We start from the raw sequence: 22,085 nt of genomic DNA, 5'->3' as shown, positions 1-22,085 counted from the left end.
CAGGCAGTTTGCTGATCAGCTGTAGCTTAGTCCCTGCAAGTGCTTGCTTGCTTGCTTTATTTATTTATTTATTTATTTATTTATTTATTTATTTATTTAACTGAACTATAGGCAAAACTGAGGCGAAAGGTAAGGGAGGAGGTTGACTTAAGTTGTGATTTGGCCATGGTGGGTGTTGAACAGAGGTAAGGGTATTACAGAACTGGTGGGAGAATAAACGGAGAGCAGCTGAGGATATTGCAGTGGGGTAACACTGTGGGAGTTCCCTGGGAGCTGCAGTAATGAGCCGTTGAGACTCAGAGGTGAGCTATAAATTGGGTGGAGGAATCTAAAGAAGTAGAACAGAAAGCTGCAGAAAGCCAGCCTTCATTAGTTGTGCTCACAACACACAAGTTTTTCTGTGATCACTAACTATTGTTCTTGGTTGATGTAAAATACATATTTAAATTACTTCTGATGAAAAGAATTAAACTCTATAAGCACTCTCTGATCTTAGTTTTCTAAAAAAAAAAAGGCACAAAAGAGGTGATATGTACCCCAAATTAACAGCTTTTGTTTTGTTGGTAGTTTCGTATATTCATGTTAAGGAATATTAAGTACTCGCAATTTTCTAGAGTCAATAGAGCATGAAAGATTTTTGGCACAGTCGTCTTAAATAAATTATTAACTACAGCCTGTTCTTCTGCAAATAAATTGCTGCTTGAACTTTTTCCTACTCTCTCGAGTTCAGTGAACATACTTACGTATGTCCATTTAACATCCTCTTTTATTCGTCTCCTCTCTTTCTGGTTCATGCTATCAAGTGTTGTCATGAGTCATTTTTGTATGTGTTACCGCTACAAAAAGTCTGTCCTCAGAAACTCATTTTTAACTTAACAGATTCTGAAATTGTTAGCTGAGGATTAAATCAGTGTTTTGTATTTCTGTAGTTTATTCCATTCATTTTTTATGTAAAAAAGATGCCTTTTTTTTTCTCAGTGTGTTGCATAAGCATCCTGAAGATTAAAGTTAGCATGCCATTTAGTTTAGGAGTTTATCAAACATATTTTAATATGTGTGAATTGTAGATGCAGGTATTTACACAAAGATTTGTATCTTGGACATTTTTAATATTTGGGTACTAGTTTGTACTTGGATAATGTCATAAGCTCCTATTTTCATTATAAGATACAAGTCTGTCAGTTTTGGATTTACACATTTTTCTGGCCACATGGAATATATCTTTGGAAACTTAGAAGTGTAAGACTGTTGAAAGAGTGATACAGAACAGATTTTGCAGTGCTTCTTTCATATATCAATTTTGATTACTAAAATAAATTCAGCTTGCAAAAATAACTCTTTATACATAAATTCTGTTTTTCAGTTTTTTTTTTTCTTCACTAACATCAACTCTCCAAAACTCTTTACAGTGTAGCTTTTTGTAATTGGGGCCTACCTATGTAACAAAACTGCATTTTTAATTTACACATTTAAACACATCTGGTGCAGAGTCCTCTGAAGGCAGTTTTTTATTTTCTTAAGAATGGACTTAAGCTGTATTAAAATAGCTCTCCTAACATATCTCTAGGCATGAGTTAGTATCATTTAGCTAAACTTTTATTAAATTAGTACAATTTTTCTCATGTAAATAATTTTTACTTTTAAAGCGCTGGTTTGTCATCTATATATAAGCACATAAATACTTGTATCAGTCAAAAATATAATGGAAAGAATCATGATTGGGCTGTATGAAAATAACTGATGCTGAAGTGCACATTTGGAGTAAGTATCTTGGAGTTAATGCTGGCAATTTTTTATTAATAGTTTATCTGACTCAAGAAAAAGGACTCGTACAGGAAGAACTTGGCCTGCTGCAATACCACATTTGAGAAGAAGAGGTCGCTTTCCACGAAAAGCACTCCAGACTCAGAATTCAGAAATTGTAAAAGATGATGAGAGCAAAGAAGATTATCAGTATGATGAACTCAATACAGAGATTCTTAACAATTTAGCAGATCAGGAATTACAGCTCAATCATCTAAAGAACTCAATTACTAGTTATTTTGGTGCAGCAGGTAGAATAGCTTGTGGTGAAAAATACCGTGTTTTGGCTCGTCGGGTGACACTTGATGGAAAGGTGCAGTATCTTGTGGAGTGGGAAGGAGCAACTGCATCCTGACTGTAGGACTGAACATTATGTTCACTGCACTGTCATCTGTAAGTACAGTTCATAACGCAGAGCCACGAGAGAAGCGTGTCTTTAATGTGTTTCTAAAAACAAAACAAAACCAATTTAGCCTTAACATGTAATTGTTACCATTACAGCTCTTGTGATAAAGACTTATCTTTTTAAAATCTGATCTGAAACTTAAATTTTTTAATCTGAACATTGTTAGATTGTTTTAGGTTGGGATATTTTGGGTTACAATTGCTTAAAAATGTGCATGGTGTTAACAAAAAAAAAAAAGACATTTTCTAGAGAACATTCCATGGATACAGTTATTGTGATTTAGAAAAAATACTATGTAGATAGCACAAATCTTTGAAAAATTTTGGTTTGTTTTCTTACCCAAATGTTTGCAGAAATGTATTTCTATTTCAATACTTTCTAGATTTCATAAGTGCAGTGTATATAATGCCTACTGAAGACTGTAAAATACTGAAGTTTTCTTTCAAGCAAAGTGTAAAAAAAAAAAGAAAAAAAATATATTGAGCCTGTAAATTGCTCTGTGACCAGACTTCATTGTCTTCTTAATATATTCTTTGTGTGTGTGCGTGTGCGCATGTGTGTGTATATACGTATGTATATATGCACACACATACTTGTGCGTGTGTATATATGTGTGATTGTGACCTATGCAATACAAATTATGGGATTGGGCAGCTTTTGAGTATACATCCCATAATTCTTTTATCAGGAATAGTTGCCAGTATTCACACAGCAGCATTTCTTCTCAGGCTTATTGGGTGCTGTTGCTTTCTGTGTACTAAGGAAAAGTGTCAAACCAGTGCAGTGTGTTCTGGCAATGGGTGCAGTCGTTGATGTTCATATGCTCATGGATTCCATTATTTTCCTTGTGAATTAACTGTTAAAAAATAATGCAGGATTTGAACATTTTGAACATTAACTCTACTAGAAATAACACTTTTAAAGTTATGGTGGCACATTGATTGTAAATTTTGTCTCCCAGTTATAAACTAAGTTGACAGGAGTCACACACAAGATTCCTACATATCTATAGAAGCAGTTAGTCATATTTTGATAAATGTAGTATGAACAAAGTGTATTATTGCACAGGGTCAACAAACAGTATGTTGCCATTTGAAGTAACATTACTGGTTTTATTACAACATTACCTCTTTTGTTTTTATAAAATGTACCAAGTTTTAAATTGATAAGTTTATTTTACTTGTAAAAAAAAAAAAATCAAAAAAGTCTCTTGCCAGTATTAGATGTTTTTTCTTTGTCTGCTACTTTTGAGGGGTTTTAGCCAAAGAGTAAACAGAAGAACATTTTTACTTTGGTGGTTATCTACTGTATTGCATAAAGTTATTTTTCTTATATGCTTACAGTTTACCACCAAAATAAAATTATGTAACGTTTATAAATGACAAAGTGGTTTAAAGTGTACTGCCTGAGTTAGTACTTATTTATTCCATTACTTGATTATTTGCCTCTTTTTCTGCTCGACTTGAACATCCTGAAAAGGTGTTTTTTTTTCCTGTCACCTTATAGCCAAAGGAAGCAGAGAAAACTTTGTTGTCCTGTGCTTGGTTTATGGCTGGCCAGGTAATAAAATTAGCTTTATAAAAACGCTAATTAAAAACTGCCGCTTCTGTTTACCTTCACTAAAATTTTTTTTTTTCTCACACCCTCAGCTATTAATTTAATGTTGCCTTGCCTATAGCTGCAATATTTTGATAACACAGCAACTTCATGTTAATTTTTGAATGTTTATATCTTGGGTTAATGCAAAATGTAAAGCCTTTGTAACCTTACTCACACCATCTGTATCTGTCTTTATTATTTCACTTTATCCAAGTCCTTTAATTCTAACTGAACACCAGCAGTATTTTCGGTAAAGATTCAATTGAAGATAAATATTGGAATGTACTTGGGGACTTTAGAGGTGTGTGGGGGGAGAAAATACTTGTCAAACTTAAGCTGTCCATAGACTTAACTATTGTGAATGTCATTGTTTCATTTTATTATGGTGATTGACTTGACTCTGATGTTCAGTTTGTATTTTTGGAATTGTTTTTTTTTCTTAGAATTAAAAGACCAACATTAAATGTGTGTATTTTTTGAGAGAGGAGAATGAGTTTTGATTCCGTATTGTTGAGAAATACGTACTTGGTGGCTTCCTCCCATCCGTTGTTCCTCTAGCTATAGCTTTCCTGTGTGACCCTGGAGACACTTGCCCTGCACACAGACACTAACTTGTGTTCCTGCTGTGCTTGAGGGATACTTTGTTACAAGGTCATGCCTTTGGAAATGCTGCCATAGTGCTGCTGAAGATATGGCTAGGGTAGTAATTAAAGCACACCTGCAAATGCCTTTCTCTTATTTATGTAAATTTTAATGTACGGGGCAATGGAGTGTCTAAGGGACAAACACAAATGTTGATGTACATAATGATTTCTTATTAGTATTATTTGATTATTGTATGTGTGCATGTGTGTAAATAGATGTAATCCAGCCTTGATGTGGTCACTGGTTCAAAATCATTTCCACGTGTGTCAGATTTAATATTTTCTTATTAGGTATTATTTGCATGACTGTAGTATTTAGATAGGCAAACTCTTTTGTCTTGAGGCCATTCTAAAGATGTAGGCATCAGGTGGATGAACAAGACAGCAAAGAAGTAATGGCACATTATTGGTCAGCGTTGTAAAACAATGGTCATAGCAAACTACTTGTCAAGTCATTGTTCCCAACAGAATAAGTTCAGGAAGAATTTTGAAAAGTAACTATGCTTTTATAGGCAGAGGGGACATTTTGAGTACATGTTGAATTTGTCTGAATACAAAGGAATTTTGAAAAATAGCATGATTTGTGGAATGAAGGTTCATATTTTCATTTGGCAATAAAGAAGTCGGAAATAATCCAAAAAAGGGTCTTGAAAGTGAAGAAAAGCAGTTTGTGATCAAGGGAGAGGAGGGGGAGGTGAGTGGAGATAAACAGAAAAATGGACAAGTATTTGAAGCATCCTATTAAAGTGATCTTTAGTGTTGTATTTTAGAAGGAAATTGGTGAATTGGGTTGGAACATGTCAAGACTGGAGATGGAGCTATAGTCAGAACACAGCGATGAACTCGACAACATCAGTTCTGTGCACAGAAGGGTGAGGATGAAACTTGCAGATGCTATGCAGGTAAAATTTTCCGGCTTTAAACCATGCCACTTCTCCAGTTGCTTCACATCTAGCTGAGTCAAAAGTAACACTGAAGTTAAGGTGATATGATGGCAGAAAATGATATTTTCTGAAAATAGAGAAAAGGCTTAAGGTGGAAAGTTTTAAGTTCTTTTTGGGCTGTGCTGAACTTAAGTTGATGCCTAACTACCCGTGTGGAGGTGTCAGAAAAACATATTGAGATCTTAGTTCAGTCAGGACGATGTAGTAAGGAGTTTGTTTGTTTGTTTGTTTCTTTGTTTAATATGATTTGTCAACCTAAAGTCATAGGCAAGTTGCTTTTTGCAAATTGGATCATCTGAAGGTGAGGTGTAAAGAAGAGGAGGACAGAGAAAGGATTGGAATCCTTTGGAGACCCTGAAGAATGTTGGAAGGGTAATGACCGTCTTCTGAGAAGGTAACGCAGGGGAAAGAAAGTAAAGCAAGAGAGTACAAGTAGAAGTGCACAGTCTGAGAATGAGCTTGGAATTTGACGCTTGCTATTCTTTCACTTCCATCCTTCAGCAACAGTGAAACAGTGGCTTTTATACTGTAACACTTCACTCAAACTTTTTTGGATTATATCTTTCTTGTATATGTCTTAACTATCTGCAGTGCATCCTTCAATTTCTATTTTTAATTCCTGTTGCCTGCTTCCATTTTTTGTATCCCTTTGGGATCATTCTTGGCATACATCAAAACTTTCACCTTTATTCTGGGGCAGTATAGTGGCATTGCTATGACATTCTTTACTTTCTATTCTGTAATTCTGAATCACTTAATATTCCTCTCAGGTAGCTTGTCTCTGCTGTTTTTTCCTCTTATGAGATTTCTTCATATTTCTGCATGAAATCCATACACCGTAGGACAAATAGTTGTTCTGATTTTTATTCATACCAGAATATTTTATCTTCCTGATTTGAGTTTTTTAAAATACTGCTGTAGCTCATCCAATTATTTTAATGTCGTTTTTGCCTAATCTGTTCAAGGATCCTAATTCAACAATGTGTATTTATTTTTAACTTGCTCTAGTTTGTTTCCAACTGCTGAATTTGACAGTATTCTATTCTTTTCCCTATGAGGTATTTTGTGTACTGCATTAATTGCATTCCACATGTTTTTGGTTTCCTAGTCTTCTATTTAAATGCTGCATGCCCAGTGCAGTAACATAACTTCATTGTGATCGTAAAGGGGACATGATTGTTCTGATTGCATCTCACAGTGTGAGATGTGTGCATTACTGTTTTAGGTTCATTGTTGTTTTGAAGCACTCACTCTTAGTCCAGGTATATTCTTGGGATCTCATGCTGTACGTTTTCAAAACCTGACAGAAGTTCTCCTGCAAAATGTTTAGAGACCTATTTGAAATCTACAGGATTACTCTAATAAGCTCATTTATGTTCTGCGTAGTTCTTCAAAGCCTACTTTATAGCAAGAAGCTAATCAGTAGTTCTGTCTTGCTCTAAATCAAGCTTGTTCTTCTGTAAGCACCATTTCTAAGGTCTTCATTATGTTCTGCCATGTCCTACTGAATACTGGAAAGCTGTTGCTACTATTGCATTCACTCATGTCATCACGTAACTTGGTAATTTTTGCTTTGCTACCTACGCTTTACTCTTGGTCATGAATGTTACTAAGAATGTTACGCATTGCCTACTGTGTGTTCCTCGCCTGCTTGCTCTAGCTCTGTATTCATAACCTGACAAATTGGCTGCATGACAGCAGAGACTGGAAAGCAGTAAGATAGTCAAATTCCAGAGACCTATAGGCAGCGATTAGAAATTCAGGGAAGAGGAAGTAATGAATGCATGAACAGTTGCAAAGGTTTTCAGGCTATAGCATACCAAAATGTATTTGTAGTGGGAGCAGGGGGGAAAGGTGAGCCTGGGAAGGAGAAGGATTAAAGGTAGGACTAAGAATCAATAAGAGTGACGATGCAGAGTCCTTACTTTCAGAAAGTGCACAAAACTCCAGTACAAAACCCCACGTAGTCTAGGTGCTCACCTGCACAGCAGTCATTGAGAAGTAAGTGCTGAACTTAAGAGTGGGAACTTCCATTGGTTTGGCTGCTGGTGCCTGAGCCTGTTTCCTTCTTCCCAGGCTTGCACTGTCATCCAATGGAAGAGAAGAGATTGGGAAGAATGCTTTTAGGAGAGGCAGCATGAGGTGGGGAGGGGCAGGCAGGTGTGGGAGAGTTCGGTTCTGCCCTTCTCCCATCTCCAGAGAATGTAATGACTGGCTGTAACTGGCTGGGACTAGGGTTCAACAAACTGTGACAAATTTTTTTTTTATGGACAGTTGTGGGCGTCTTTGGTGACTTCAGAAGAGATTCACCACTCCTTAAAATCCTCATGCATAATAGAAAAATGACCTTAATTAGAAAATACCTGATGTCAGGTACCTTGAACATAATGTTTGGTTTGAAATAAAGACATAGGCTATAGACTTGCTATATACTGTTACAGCTGTTTTCTGGGCAACTCTTTGCCTAGCTTACACACTGGCCAGCTGGGCAGGTAGCAGGTGGAGAGTTATGAAGGATCTCTTGTTTCCAGAAACTTGGTACAGTGGTGCTGTGAGCCATACTGGCTTCCAAGTCGTTTAGTGCCCTCAGCTATAGCAATTGACAGCGTGAGAGAAGATAACATAATTCAGATGCTTCTGGTGAAACTTCAGCAGTATAGGGGTGCTTACTATTAAATTTTATTTATTATTTTCACCTGCTTTCAAAACCAACAGCTGTTTAAATAAAATGGTTGGTTTAGAGAACAAAGTTGAACAAATAAATCCTACAACAAGGTTGAGAGCTTTAGATCTGCTCTGCAATAATTGTATTTATATTCCGCTTATTCACCTCTCTTAGCACTTCTCCTGTATGAATAGTGAGTTCCATCATAGGGGATAATGAGTGTTTAAGACAGATTTACATGTAAATATTTGTTTTAAAAAAATCTCAAAAGGGAACTGCTGTGGCTAGTTAAATAATATTTTTAATAAGGTACCAGTCTGTACCAGTCTGGTTATGGACTCTTTGAGGATAGTGCTGCAAACTGGCAAATCAGCTTGAATAAACACAGCAAGCGCTGCTCTGCTGGGTATGTGGGATACAGTGGCCTTCTGCTAGTCCCAGGTATGAGGGCGTTGATGTTGTACCTATGGGGAAATTAAGGCAGAAAGCGTCATTTCTCACAGAGGTGCACTTTGAGAGACCAGGAAAGGGAGAGGGAACCATGGAACATAGGCACACATTTATGATGTCTTTGTCCAAAATTGCTTTTGGTCATTTTGTCCTGCACATGTACCTTTTCAAGTCAAAACACTATTCCTTCTACTGTCAATTGTCCCATTCAGCAACGTAACATCGTACCTTAGTGTTTTATTATATCTGCTTCACCAACTCAAAAGACAGTAGAAAAGGAAGTTCCTGTTTCATTATTTGAACAATGTGGTTCACAGGCTTCCGGGCAGATCTGAGTTTCGCAACAGTCTTATGAAATGGTAAACAAGCTCTGATTTGTCTTGCATATTATTCGACAAAGCCGAGGGAACTACTTCACAGTTTTGAGCTTTCAGTCCTAGGATCTTGCATGTTAGGTTATTGATAATGTAAAATCATTGAATAGTCTTAACTAGTGGTAATTTATATTATGTGATTCTTAATTACTACTGTGGGATAATCTGTTTTACTGTTTTTCTGTTTTCCTTCTATTTTGCCCTAGGTGTTTATTTTTTAATATGTTGGCTATACCTGATCAGGAATGCAAATACTTCCTTCTGTAAGATAAATTGTTTCTTTAGAGGAGGAAAATTAAAGAATTTCTGGAGGCACTTAGCAGGTAATCAGATTATGTCAGTTACTGTTTGCTGCTGAAAAATATATATATTTTTTATTTTAATAATTACATGAGACTTACGTACTGCTTGTTAACTGGAGATGCACAAACATGCACTCAAGTTAGAACATCATATCAAGCCAAAGTTCATCTGTAAAATCCTTCTAAAAAGTGTTTGTGAAGACTGATGGCTACTGGTTTTCAGCAGTAAGGTGATTTTTGGGTTCCAGTTTTCAATTTGCTGCTATCTTTTCTGTGATATCATGAGATTACAAATTTCCATTAATCAGTTCCTCAGGTATAATTCCTCTCACTTTTTCTTAACATGAGGAACTTGGGACTTTAGTATTACTTATTAGTAACTAAACCAGCTAGACAAGTAGTTTCACTAAGTCAGAGGTGCTGATTTGTTACCAAGCTATCTTGACATAGGCTGACCTGAGGCTTTTACTATTTCTTGTGTCAACTGCGGAACTGCTTTAGTTTGCCTCTGTCAGTGTGGTATGTGCAGTTTTGCTGGAGCTAGGGATTTCCCCTTCTGCACTAAAGCAATTCAAGCAGAAGGTTTCCCAAGAGTTAATTTTGCTGGAGCATCAACACTAGAGCAGGTTGACCAAATGGAGGCTGGCACCTACTGCTGCTTATGCTAATTTTGGCATATTTCTAAAGAAGCATTTCACCAGATAAAATACCACTATGGTGCTGGTTTTAACATGAGGCAAGTATCAGTCTACTCCAGCTGAGTACAGTGCGAACATTTTTGCTCTGGAGAAATACGAGCTACTAGATAGTTGTGAATAAAGTAGTACCAGACAGCATGGGAACTGGAGCACCATAACAAGTGGTTAATCAGAGGCTCCACTATCTATTCTTCCCTGCTGGATTCAGATAGGCTGCTTAGATTTGGGGACCTCAGTGCCACTTATGATGGGCACTGACTCAGTTCAAGTCTGGTAATAAATTAGGCTCACTTAGGAGGATCTGAAATCCTCTTAGTAATGTAGGGCCCACCATTTAGACGAGGCAGTTTGCTGGTTTGGGGAGCTGGACGCTGTGTTTGCTATGCTGGCAGCTTGGTGCTTCGAGAACCTGAGAACTCAGTCTGCACACAAAGTTATTTGAGTTAACAACTTGCCAAATTTGTTACTGTACTTGTGTACTGACAGCAATAGTTAATAAAGCTAATTTGCTGCTTGTTCTGTTGAGTTTTCCAATCCTACATTTGCTTTTTGTTTCCAAAATACATGTGATGGATTAATACAGTTTCTTCTTTGTTAAAGCCGAGGGCTGTCTTACTTATAGCCTATTCAAGTAAAAATAATAAATAGAAAACTGATCAGTGAGTTGAATCATCTGAGACACTGTGTGCAGTTTAAGTGATGTACCTGCAGAAAGTGAATAAGTACTATAGGCTACTTCTTTTATTTCCTGTAACACTGAAAGGAGAGGAGAGAGTGGTATGGCCCCAGCAGCGTTACATCTTAAAGGACCAGGCCTTTTGCTAAGTAAAAGCAAAGCAAGCGGTCTCCTCGGGCAGCAAAATAGCCACGACCCAATTCTTAATACCGCTTTCCAAGAAAGCCATGCTGGCTTCTAATGCCAAGGAAGAGGTTAGGTTTGTGAGACAAAAGCTACTGCCATCAAAGCAATGAATTTGATTCTCTGAGCTCAGGCTTGGACTTTAGTTTTGCTGATGCAGGTCCACCTTTTCATGAAGCAGGGCAAACTGGACCTGGTCTGGACCTAGATCCTGCACTGTGGAACAACAAAAGCAGTTTTGCTCCCACTGTTGGAAGCTTGAAGAAAGCTTTGGTTTAAGATGCTACTGTTCCATCCTCCCACTTGGTAATATGTAGAGGATATTCAAAAAATTTGGAAGCCAGATTAGGAGTAAGTAAGTGAAACTGATCTGTGAGGTTTTGTATACATTAGTATTTCAAACCAGAAGAACAGACTGTAGCCATGCTCTTGCTGTTTTGAACACTTGCAAAATCAGGACTGCTAATTGGTACAATGGTTAGGTTCCCTTGATATGCCATGGTCATTTGGCACTGGTAATAATACCTAACAATGAACTAGCCTCCCTTTAAGTGCCTTCTACCAGTCATTTGCTCCAATTTTACCACCTAATCAGTTCTTAAAATGTACTTTGATCATTATGTAAAATGGAGTATGTCAGTGGGATTTTTCTCAAAATGCAAATACAAGGCTTGATTTTTAACTGGAAATCTGATCTTTAGCTAAGACTATTTTTGTCAGCTTTTTTGTGAGATTGTTTACCAAAGTCATAATTTTGGTTTAACTATCACTGCATTTAAAATACTGATAAAATTACTTATTTCATAAGGATTATATGGACAGTAAATTCCTTGTCTGTCCCAAACAAGTAGTTGCATAAGATTTTTTAAAATGGTAGCTGTTAATAGAAGCTGAAAATCTTGTGAATTCATGTTACTAGTTCTAGTGAGGTGGAATTCTTTTCCCTTTAGAATGGCCCTGAATAATGGAATGGTTAGTTTAGTCTACACACAGATAAGTTACGTGACCGTACATCTTGAATTCTGTCTGGAAGGTTCAGATGAAGTTTTTAAATACGGAGAGCCCCTAAACTTCAGGAACAAGTTTTAACAGGTGGAGAACAGTTCCTATCATGGAAGAGAGTAACAAGGGTAAGAAAGGCTTTCCACAACAGATGGTGAATGCTACGTTGTCCCTTTCAGAAGATAGAGAATGCCTCGTTGCATGCAAATTTCTAACTGGTAATGTCACAATATTTCTACATTCTTACATAACAAAGGGCGGGGAGGGTGCATAACAAAAGTTCAGTGGTGATTCCTTTGGGCATGAATTAATTGTCTATGATGTAATCGGACCATTGACAAAGATATATTACTGCAAGAACTGAATGTTGCTTTCTACTCTGCACAAACACCGTATTAAGAGTAAATTTAATTACTATTATTTGAAACTTTTATCTATTACTAGTTTCAGTAGTATTACTGACCTCTGCTACAATTTGCACAAGACAGCACCTACTGTCCTTCCTAGATTTGCTCCTAACCTCATTGCATGCATAGCTGAAAGCCACTCAGCTTGGAAGGGGTGTACTACAGCTGTAATACAGAATACCATTATTAATGAAACTGCAACTATTGAAAAATTGAAGGCTTTTTAGCTGGCATACATCCAATATCACTTCAGAATTAAATATCTGCACTTTGTGTTACAGAGATTACAGAGGTGGTGTCAAATTCTGATCTGACAGCTGTGTAAATCTAAAGTCATTTGCATGAAGGAAGAAGTTAAAAGCTGCATAACTCAAAGCAAAGTTCTTGTTAACCTAGCATGCGCGATCTTTTGCAGCTTTCATAGATAAAGTATTTTTCCTTTACTATAAAATGAAAAACACAAACACAAGTTTAAGCTTCATTTATTGAAAATCTCAGGGTTTTGCATAATCTTATCCAATATCTGCAAGTCTTAAAACATTTACTTCTGAATAAAAAAATCCATTAAGAAAAAGAAACCATTGTAGATTGATGTTCTTTGTACATTTTATACAACCAAAAACAATCTGCTATTCAAAATCCCGTTGAAATTTTATTTAACTGCAAGTTTAAATGCCAAATCTTTCATTTATGGTAAACGTTTTCCAGCTGCCAAAGTCAAAGCACAGTTAATCTTTATAGTTTATTCCCTGTTTAAAATTTTCTATAATGACCCAAACTTGAATGGGGAGAAAATACAGTAAGAGCTTTTAGTTAGAAAATAATCCTTTCATCTAGATGAACTCTGCTGATAATTGTTGCATTATTTTCCCTATACCAGAAACTGCTGTCCCTAATTAAAAAAAGCTGCTGCAGTTCAGTCTATTGTCTTATCAGAAGCCTGCATTCATAGGCAACTTAAGCAAATATACCACGCTGAACTAGGATAAGTGGAGTGCAAGCAAATTCTGGCTTGTTTTGGCACTGGATGCATAACCTCTGGCAGAGAGGCAGACCAGATTAGGTGTGGCCCTAACCCCTTGAGAGGTGCTCTAGAAAATTTGGCAGAGCTCGTCTGTTGGAGGTCTGAGCTGAAAGCTAGAATCTAGTAGCTTAAATATAAGAGGTAGATGTCTTAGTCACAGCTTCACAGAGCTGTTACAGTATTTTGCAGGTGGTCTGTAACATCACACTTTGGCGATGCGAGTGAAGATAGAGCTCCTCTTTCTTCTAGCAAAAGGGGCAAAGCCCTAAGAAGCTTGATATGCCTGCCCTGAAGGGACCTGATCCAAACCTTGAAGTTGACTCCAGTGAGCTTTGGCTTACGTCCTGTTATAGATGCATGATACCTTGCTACTGGGAGACATGGGGAAAATGGCAGAAAAATATTTGCCACGCTGGGAGAAAGAGTTAACCTTTCCGAGGCTCTGTCCTGACCAAAGGAATAAGCTTGCCAATTCCAAGCAGCTGAGAATAGAAAGCATCATGTGGAAAAAGAAGATATGCAGAACTGTGAAGGGGAACAGTCTTATCTTGGATGCAGCTTTTCAGAAGGGACAAGTAGTTCAACAGCCTTTGGAGTCCTCTGTAACAAGCTCTGTAAGGAATAATACTTTAATTTATAAAAATGATCTAGAAATATTATTGCTAGGTCCCATTGTCTGAAGTTGAAGTGCAGTTTGTGTGTACTGTAGCCCTTGCTAGCATCTACTTCATTTGAATGAAGTTTCTTCATATATTGACCCCGTCTTACCCCCCTAAAATAATGTTATCCCAGAAAGTCTCAAAGTTGCAATTCTGCTGTTAATACCCAGATGAACCAAGAACAAGCAGAACACTAATACACTCATTGTCTTTAAAACACTTTGTGATGAAATGATGTAGTTTGTACGTTTCTGTAGGGAATTTCAGTGACTTCGCACATTGTAAATATGGCTAAATTTGAACCTTTAAAACAAATGAATTTTTATTCACTTAAGGTTTTTGGCAAAAATTTTCCATACCCTCACTGTACTAACTATTAAAAGCAATTTGAGGATAACTTTGCCATAGTAAAGTCATGTTACGTGTTCATTTAATCCTAAAATTTGAAGCCTCTATTTATTGCTCACGTAATTTATGCCTCCTTACTCATACAAACAGCTAGATTTACAAACGCTGCTCATATTAACAGAATGTACTTAAACAGCTAAGACCTGCTAGGGTGAGCAAAAAGGAAACATTTAGATGCGCAGCTATGCTTTTTTGATGCATACGTAAGTCATCCTATTAAGTGCTGCATTAGTTTTAGACATGTAGTAGACAAATATTAATAAAAAAATTGGCAAATAAAATGGAAAAAATAATATGGGAAATGACTTCCTGAAAAATTATCTATTACATGAGGTTATAATAATGAACAGTTCACAAACCATGCTTCAATTTGTATGTGCATTCATCTGTACACCATATAGTCAGTTGTTCCTTGGATCTCATGTAACAACCAGAAAGGAAAATGGGATGGTAAAACAAGACAGAAAGATTTATGAATGAGAATTGCACCTATTTTCTCTAATTGTTTTCATTGCTGACTCAGTTTCACATTGACAGTGTTTGTCTTTAAAGTGCTGATGTTAGCTGTCTGTATATAAAAAATGAAAAAGCTCTAATTTTGTTCTCACAATGTTAGCCCAGTGTTTCTACACGATGCTATACAACAAAAGCTGAGGATTTTTTAAAGACACTTTGCCTTGACGATAAGTGACGGTAACTACAGATGACTCTGAAAGCCCCAGTCTTGTAAACACACAGGCACAGATGTAAATTCACTCAATGTTTAACATCAGACAGACCAAATCTAAGCCACCATTTCAAGTGTTATGCAAATATACAAAGATGACTGTATTAACATTACTTTGCATATGAACCCGCATCCTGTCTGCTATGCATAAGGTAGTCATTAACAATCATTAACAAATGCTACAAGCAAGAAAAACAATTGTTTGTTAATAGCACTTGCAAAGATGGAAGAGCTTGGGGCAAGGCGTTCTGTTAAAAAACTCCATATGACTTAGAAATCTGATGTGTCTACTGCGGTTCAAAAGAATCTGAAAGGTCACGTTTTATTTTGTTTCTTTCCTGTAGCAGTTTATTGCTTCCCCCCCACCTGTATGTCTTTATGATCAAACTGAATATTAAGTTCTACTTTTCCTCTTATCTTCAAAGAGACTTTTCAACATGTAAACCTGAACAGCTGATACCACCACCATTACTCCCAAGTTGACCACAGACCAGAAATTCACTCTGTCAAAGTTGCTCTCTTGTATATTTCGGTCACGAGCTTCAAATGCTCTGAGGAGGGTCTGAATCTGGACACTTTTGCTTAATCTGGCTTTGACACTGTTGATAGATTCCTAGTAAGAAACAAAAGAATGTTTTTAGAAGGAGGGAAAAAAAAGGACATTTCCTGTAAACAGATAGCTTGCAATACATAGAAAGTATTAATACTGTATTACTACATTATTATTTAATTTTTTACCTAGTAGACAGTTAACTTCACTTATAAAACCTATACTTCATCACAGGGTTTTCATTAATTCATCTAGCCTGTTTATTATTTGTCACCTAACAAGGCTTAATTAACATGGCATTAAGGTCAGGTAGACAAGAACCTTGTTCCCCCCAGGCATCACATACAGGAGGATGGGGAAGTGGAATAGAAGTCAAACCTAAAACCATTTTTTTATATTCCATTGCATCCTGGGGAACTGTGATTCTAGGTATTTGGGCAAGTAAAAAGCATTTTTATGTAAAAAAAAAAAAAAAAATTAGACTCAAAACAAGTAATGTACTAGTGGACTGCAAAACAAAGGTAGTTTTCTGGTGGATAATATGATTAAGGCACCTTTTAACCCAAACAGGTCTATAGCTGTAGGGAGGGGAAAAATATTATAACATTACATTCCCATCTCCTTTCTTCTGCTTTAATTGTAATGGCCATAAACTGCTGCTTCAACTTTAATACTAACGCAGAATTTGACTTCTAAAAAAATCTTGTCAATAGGATGACTAGAGGTCCTATAAAGTAGATGAATAATGCACAATTTGTCTCAAGGAACCAAAGGAAGTACATAAACATTCTGGCCCTAAGAACAGCTGCTCCAGATCTGCTCCATGTTTAGGTTTACAGAGTAAAGCTGTTATGTTTCATCCACAGCGAAACGGATAGTCACAACCTAAAGGCCAGTCTCCTGAAGCGTCGATTTACTAGGCCTTATGTTCTTGCTGTCACCATGTGACCTGAGGTAACTTTTAGTGGGAAGAGTAATGTGTGCAGTAACAGTAGAGTAGATGGATGGTATAAATTAAAAAAAAGTTTTTAAAAAAAACCAAGAAACAAAACTGTCAGTAACTTTTTCTCCATGGACATTTTCCTTGCTTCATATTTAACATGAAAACATTTTTAAAAAGCTGTTTTTGGAAGCCAGATAATTTTATGGTAATACTAAAGATCGTATGTATGTTACATAATAATAAATACCAACAGCATAAAAGAGCTTTACTTCCCCATTTTCCCCAGCAAATGTCTTGTTTATCTAAGAAGTTTAATTGCTAAGTATTTATGCAAGTCCTCACAGAACTTCTAAAAAGTAATCTAATAGCTTGAGTAAGTAAACAACGGCATCAAATACTAGTGTTAACTTTACAAAAATTACCTACTTTAAAGATCTGCAAGGCCCTCAAATGAAGACAAGTTCTGCATTTCTTTTTCTTTTGGAAGAAAACTTTATGTACACCATGGTAACTCTCAAATCCATTAGGGTATTACTTGTGATTAGTATAAGAGAGGTTTCCTTCACAATCCCCCCTCTAGACTATTTTCTCTAATTGGCTTTGTCACTGGTTTTAAAGAACAGCGGTGTGGCTTTCAGATTCAATGTTTGGCTTAAACCCTGTAAAAATGCATCATAGACATACAACAGATTAGGCATCTCAAACATTAAGCTTGTTTTGTCATTAGAAAAATCTGGCTTTAGTTTATTGCCATAACTAGAACACAACAAAAAATATCATTCTCGATACCAGATCGTCTTCAGTAAGTATTCAAAATAAGTCTTTCTGGATGCCAATTTTCCTTTTTTTTCAGAAGATACCTACTGTCTGTAACTACCAGCAAGCAAATGATAACTTTCACTGCATCCTGCTGAACGCTAAGAACAGTGCTACATGCTACAGGAAAACCAAGCAATCCTCTGCTTTTACATTAATATTAACATTTAGTGATCGTGAAAGGAATTAATGCTTTGACTGGGAGGTAGTCTTCATCCTACATCAAACAGGACCAGAGTACAATTTAAGCAAATGTTACCATTCACAATAACTGAACATCCTAACTGTGGCTGCTGTCATTGCAAACTGGAAGCAGTTTGATTCAAGTAAGCTTTAGGAATGAAAAGTGAGAAGCAAAGCAGCTAGGAGAGCAGGTCCCCCACAGATTTTCTTGGGGTCAGCTGAGAATAGTTCCCCCCTGCAGTTGCTCAGTGCCTCAGGACATTATGCGCAGTGTTTCTGCCAGATCAATAACTTATAGCACTTCTCTCCCCTTACTGTAGCAGTAATACCACCAGGCTCTATTAGTGTTTCACCACTGCTCTCTCAAATGTCATCTGAACGCCTGCAAAGGTACGGAGAAAGGAAGCTTGAATGGGAAGCAGAACAACTTCTATTATATCTACACAGTTTCTTCTAGCTAACTAAAAGTTTATTCCAAAAACTATTCTCAGGCCTCGGTGTGGAAGCTAGAAATCCATGGTGCTGGGCTCCATGTATCAGTAGAACAACTTCAGGCAAGTGGAGCAGTGTCCAGGATGCTGTATCAGACCAAGACAGAATGGCTGAATGACAGTGAGTTTTTCTCAATGTTCTTACATTCTGAAGAATTTAGGATTGAATACTTACCAGAATGTCTTCCAATTTCATATCCAGGAGATCTGTGCCTGTAACGTACTTCTTCCAGTCTTCTCGATCTTGTCCTCCTTCTTCCCCCATGTTGTCAAGGATCAGTTCAAAGAAAATAACCTTCTCAGAAATGGTACTGAATGTGTTGTCAAAGCAGAACATGTAATCACCATCTTCTGTTTCCACGCTGTATATATAAGCAAAATATTGTTAAATTAACTACATTTTTAGCTCTGGTCCTCAAAGCGGTGAGTTTTATAAGCAAGCTTTCCTCTTTAAGACTGACAAGCATGCACTTAAGAATAACTCAATAAACTTTTTATACAAAAATAAGAAATCTAAAGACACATTAAAGATTGCACAGTCACAGTAAAACCAACCCTGCCTACTCTTAAGTCTTACTATGAAGATAGCAGCAGCTTGCTTTTACTTTTTCTTTTATTTGGCTTTTGAAACATTGTGAATGACTAAGAAAAATCTGTAATATGAGTGGGCTTCTTATACTCTATTGCAATATTACAGTAATTACTGCATGCCTTGATAAAAAGATCAGAGAAATAGGGGACTTTTCTCTGATTTTTATGACTGACAACTTTTTTAATATCAGATTGTGGATACCTTTTTCAGCTCCACAGTAATTCCTTTTGTTCGCTATTAACAGCTGTCATTAAAACAAAAATATCCTTCACCTCATGGTAAGCTCCATGTAAAAAGCATTAAGCGTTTATAAAGAGGTAAAACTTACGTATGAACTCCATCTGATTTTCTTTGATCAAAAACTAGAGTTTCACCTTTTGGAGACAGTAGATGAAAATCAACATCTAATCCTGCTCCATCTAAAACCTGTGAAACAACAACAACAACAAACAGTGGAATTCCTGTCTACGTTGCTGAAGATAAGTTTCTAAGTAAGGGAACTGTCACAGAAAGCATTTAAAAGGTGAACCTGTCTGTGGGAGTTCAAACTAAGTGTCATGGTAAGCGTATACGATGTAACAAAACTGTGCTGTTTTAACAGTATGAACATGGCTACAGTTGTTTCACCACATAGGTTGTGTTGTGGAAGTTCTCAACAGGAAAGGTGCAACCACGCAGGGGTGGGTGGCAGAGGGGTCACATTTACAATGCCATTGCTTAGGTCCCGGCCAGGGTGTGTGGGGAGATGTGTGTGCGGGGCTGTTTTCCAGCGAGTTTGAGTGCAGAAGTCTTCTACTGCTGAAATCAAGGGCAAAGTTTGCACTGACTGAAAGTAAGCCTGGAGAAGTCCCAAAAGAGAAAATGAGCAGCTAGCAGTTGATCAAATTAAAGACATACATAGTGATATACCTTTAAGGCTATGATACAATGTGAACATACTGGATCAAAACTTTATCTCAGCATAGCACATACTGCATTATGTCGTTGGAGAATGACCTGCATCTCCACTTTAAATATTCTGATGCTGTAGCCACTAACAATTGAGGATAACTATTAAAACAAAACAAAACAAAACTATTTCCAGGAACATATGGGTAGTGTTCCTCTTCTACGTATTCAATTGGAAAGATGAATCAATACTATTACCAGTAGTGCAGAGAAATTTATCCCTGAGTAGTAGCAAGTTCCCTGTTAAAGTAAAGACGTTTCTTCTCTTTGTCGTAAGTTTGAAAGGGCTGTTATCATTACTTTGCACTGATTTTCTAAAATAAGATTATTTTAAACTTTAGTTTGCTTAGACAGGACTGTTGAGCAGAGCGTGATCACCCCCATCTTTGATTCCTGTTCAGTTTTGCATGTAACAAAAAGCAATTAAGAAATAATCCGGATTAGCTACTCAGATTTTTGGTTTGCATTCTCAGTTGAGAGGCAGAGAAGGAAAAAAAAAAGAAAGAAAGAAAAAAGAGGACAGATCCAGGCCAAACCTGAGGCACAGCAACAGGGTGAGAAAACGCTCACTGCAGCTTCTCACACTGTGCTTATTCTCCCTGAAAAAGGCTTAGTTAGGGAAAGGTGAGGTCTTTGCACAGATATCTGGAGAACTCAGCTTCTCTGAAAAAGAGCTTCAAGGTCTTGATGTTGGTCTAGCTAAATAAGTCTTCGAAAAACTTTAATCTTCAAGATAAGAGATGTTTAACATAAAGATAGGCAAGTAAACGCTTTGCACATCAGCAACAGCTTTGTTTGCACTCTGGAGCAGCATCACGCAGGGGTCCAGATGTCAATATTCTGCTTTTACTGATTTAAAGGAGGGCAGCTTGAGATCTCATCAAGGTAAAAAAACAAACAAACAAAAAAACAAAAAAAACCCCGCAGCTAATAGAATGAAAAAAAAAAGATTTAGCTATCAGAATTATCTTTGCGGTAACCTGCCAGGTTTCCCGTATTTAAAGTTTTCACCTACGGTTCAGCCGGCTGGCGGCGCTGGGCCGCGGCCCGGGACCTCCCCGGGACCCCCCGGCCCCCTCCCCCGCCCGCCGCCGCCCTCCCCGACCTGGTACTCGAGCTCCAGCGAGGCCTCCCTGCGCATGGGCTGGTAGAAGCACTCCCGGCGGCCGGCGGGCAGCGTGAAGGTGAAGTCGCTGTCCAGGGAGGGGCTGAAGGCGGCGGCGGCGGGCGGCGGCGGCGGCAGCAGCAGCAGCAGCAGCAGCGCGAGGCGGCCGAGGAGCGGCAGCGCGCGGCGGCCCGGCCCCATGCCGCCGCCGTCGGGGAGCCCGCGACGCGGCGCGACGCGACGCGACCCGCCCCGCCCCCGTGGCCGCCGCCGCCGCCGCCCACAGCGCACGGCGACGCAGCGCGGCGATAGGCTGGGCGGGCCCGGCCCGGCCCGGCCCTGGCGGGGAGGGCGGTGGCGGCGGCGGCGGCGGGGCCCAGCGGGCGGGGCGCGGGGTTGCGCATGCGCTGCGGGACACCGTCGGAGGAGGTGGGTCCAGGCGCCAACGGCCCGCGCCGTTCAAAGCAGGGTAAGGCCGGCGGGCGCTGACGGTGCGGCGGCGGGAGTGGCTGTCGGCTCCCTGGAGGCGGCTGGCGGCCGCTGCCCGGCTCCCCTCAGCTCGGGGCGGGCGGCTGGCCGGAGCCCGCGGGCCGTTGGTGGGGCAGCGGCTGGCGCCCGGCGGCCCTAGGCCTGCCCGGGCCCACCCACGGTGAGGGGCCTCGGGGCGCCTCCCTCCGCCGCCCGGCCGGGAGTGGGGGTCGCCGCCCTCGCCGGAGCAGCCTTTCAACACACCTCCTCAAGCTCCGCTCACGGGCGGTTTTCACCCCTGAGCTGAGCTGATCTGATCTGAGCCTGGCTGCGCGTTGGAAAGCGAGCCTAGTTTTGGGCCGAGGGGACGTTGTCGTTCCCCTCGGGAGCTGTGTCCAGCTGCTGGCAGATGAGAATGGGATTTGTGTTTGAATATTCTGATAACCGGTGAACTAGAGAGCGCAAGGTACTACGTGCGTGTCCTGGCTAGTCAGTGAGTGACGTGTTGAGTAGGTATGGCTTATCTTGTGCAACTTCATTAGTTGTCAAACCAGTGCTCCCCCAACCGCAGTGCAGGGGTCACCCTTGTGTGGGTAGGTTCTCAGCAGTTTTGTAAGTGACAAGTCTATTTTCCAGTCAATGAAGGCAACTTTCAGAGATCTCCAGCCCTGATTTGTGAATGTTCAAGGTGTATTGTAACAACAGGAAATGCAGCCTTTAGAATTAACTTGTATCTTTGGTTCAAAAGATCCTTTGTGTCCTTATTTCAGTATCTTTGAAAGTGTATCTTTGCAAATAGTGTTGAAGTACATTTGTAGGTGTTTTAATATTAAATGTTATTTTAGCTGTATGTATGGTGCCAAAGGAATACAGAATGTGGACCCACCCTAAAAGTGATGATGATGAAGAACTGCTCACAAACGTAGAGTTTTTGCGGAATCAACTGAGGAGAACTGAAAGAGACCTACAAAATGTAGGGGAAGAGCTTTCCAGGTATGGATGGGTTTGGGAATGAGAA

General features: G+C 38.8%; 3 protein-coding genes across 18 annotated transcripts in view; 2 read left to right on the top strand and 1 right to left on the bottom strand.

Moving 5' to 3' along the window:
* MTF2 (metal response element binding transcription factor 2) overlaps positions 1-13,123 on the top strand; it is a 38,004-nt gene extending 24,881 nt beyond the window's left edge. For 2 of the 12 annotated variants that reach the window (XM_068952465.1, XM_068952477.1), the window contains exons 15-16: positions 1,804-9,208; positions 10,923-13,123. In XM_068952465.1, coding sequence (XP_068808566.1) covers positions 1,804-2,158 — 355 coding nt within the window. In that variant the 3' untranslated portion in view covers positions 2,159-9,208; positions 10,923-13,123. The remainder of the gene's footprint in view (positions 1-1,803; positions 9,209-10,922) is intronic. The other 10 variants (XM_068952476.1, XM_068952474.1, XM_068952469.1 and 7 more) reach the window with 10 other exon arrangements.
* On the bottom strand, positions 12,620-20,822 carry TMED5 (transmembrane p24 trafficking protein 5). Of its 2 annotated transcripts, XM_068952479.1 has the most exons (5): positions 20,600-20,822; positions 18,875-18,972; positions 18,130-18,316; positions 15,463-15,584; positions 12,620-13,789 (listed from the first exon to the last, which is right to left on the bottom strand). In XM_068952479.1, coding segments are annotated over exons 1-5 (609 nt in total). In that variant the 5' UTR covers positions 20,801-20,822; the 3' UTR covers positions 12,620-13,788. The 2 variants fall into 2 exon arrangements, with proteins under 2 accessions (XP_068808580.1, XP_068808579.1); XM_068952478.1 differs by having other exon boundaries at positions 12,620-15,584.
* Positions 20,823-20,930: 108 nt separating this feature from the next.
* Positions 20,931-22,085, top strand: part of CCDC18 (coiled-coil domain containing 18) — a 30,063-nt gene continuing 28,908 nt past the window's right edge. For 3 of the 4 annotated variants that reach the window (XR_011142533.1, XM_068952443.1, XM_068952445.1), the window contains exons 1-2: positions 20,987-21,068; positions 21,913-22,060. Coding sequence is in view for 3 of the 4 variants with exons in the window: in XM_068952443.1 (XP_068808544.1) it covers positions 21,002-21,068; positions 21,913-22,060 (215 nt within the window). In the remaining variant the exon portion in view is untranslated. Of the gene's footprint in view, positions 21,069-21,912; positions 22,061-22,085 lie in introns of all 4 variants that reach the window. The other variant, XM_068952444.1, reaches the window with a different exon arrangement.

This window comes from Struthio camelus, chromosome 8, assembly GCF_040807025.1.
Source record: "Struthio camelus isolate bStrCam1 chromosome 8, bStrCam1.hap1, whole genome shotgun sequence".
NCBI lineage: Eukaryota > Metazoa > Chordata > Aves > Struthioniformes > Struthionidae > Struthio > Struthio camelus.
The sequence above is the reverse complement of the archived record's forward strand: the minus strand, read 5'-3'. Positions and strand labels throughout refer to the sequence as shown.

Coding starts and splice junctions, on each gene's coding strand:
- TMED5 (XM_068952478.1), bottom strand. CDS start 20,800: ATGGGGCCGGGCCGCCGCGCGCTGCCGCTCCTCGGCCGCCTCGCGCTG. Junction 18,317..18,874: donor AAATCAGATGGAGTTCATAC/GTAAGTTTTACC, acceptor TTATATATACAG/CGTGGAAACAGAAGATGGTG. Junction 15,585..18,129: donor TGAAATTGGAAGACATTCTG/GTAAGTATTCAA, acceptor GTTTCTTACTAG/GAATCTATCAACAGTGTCAA.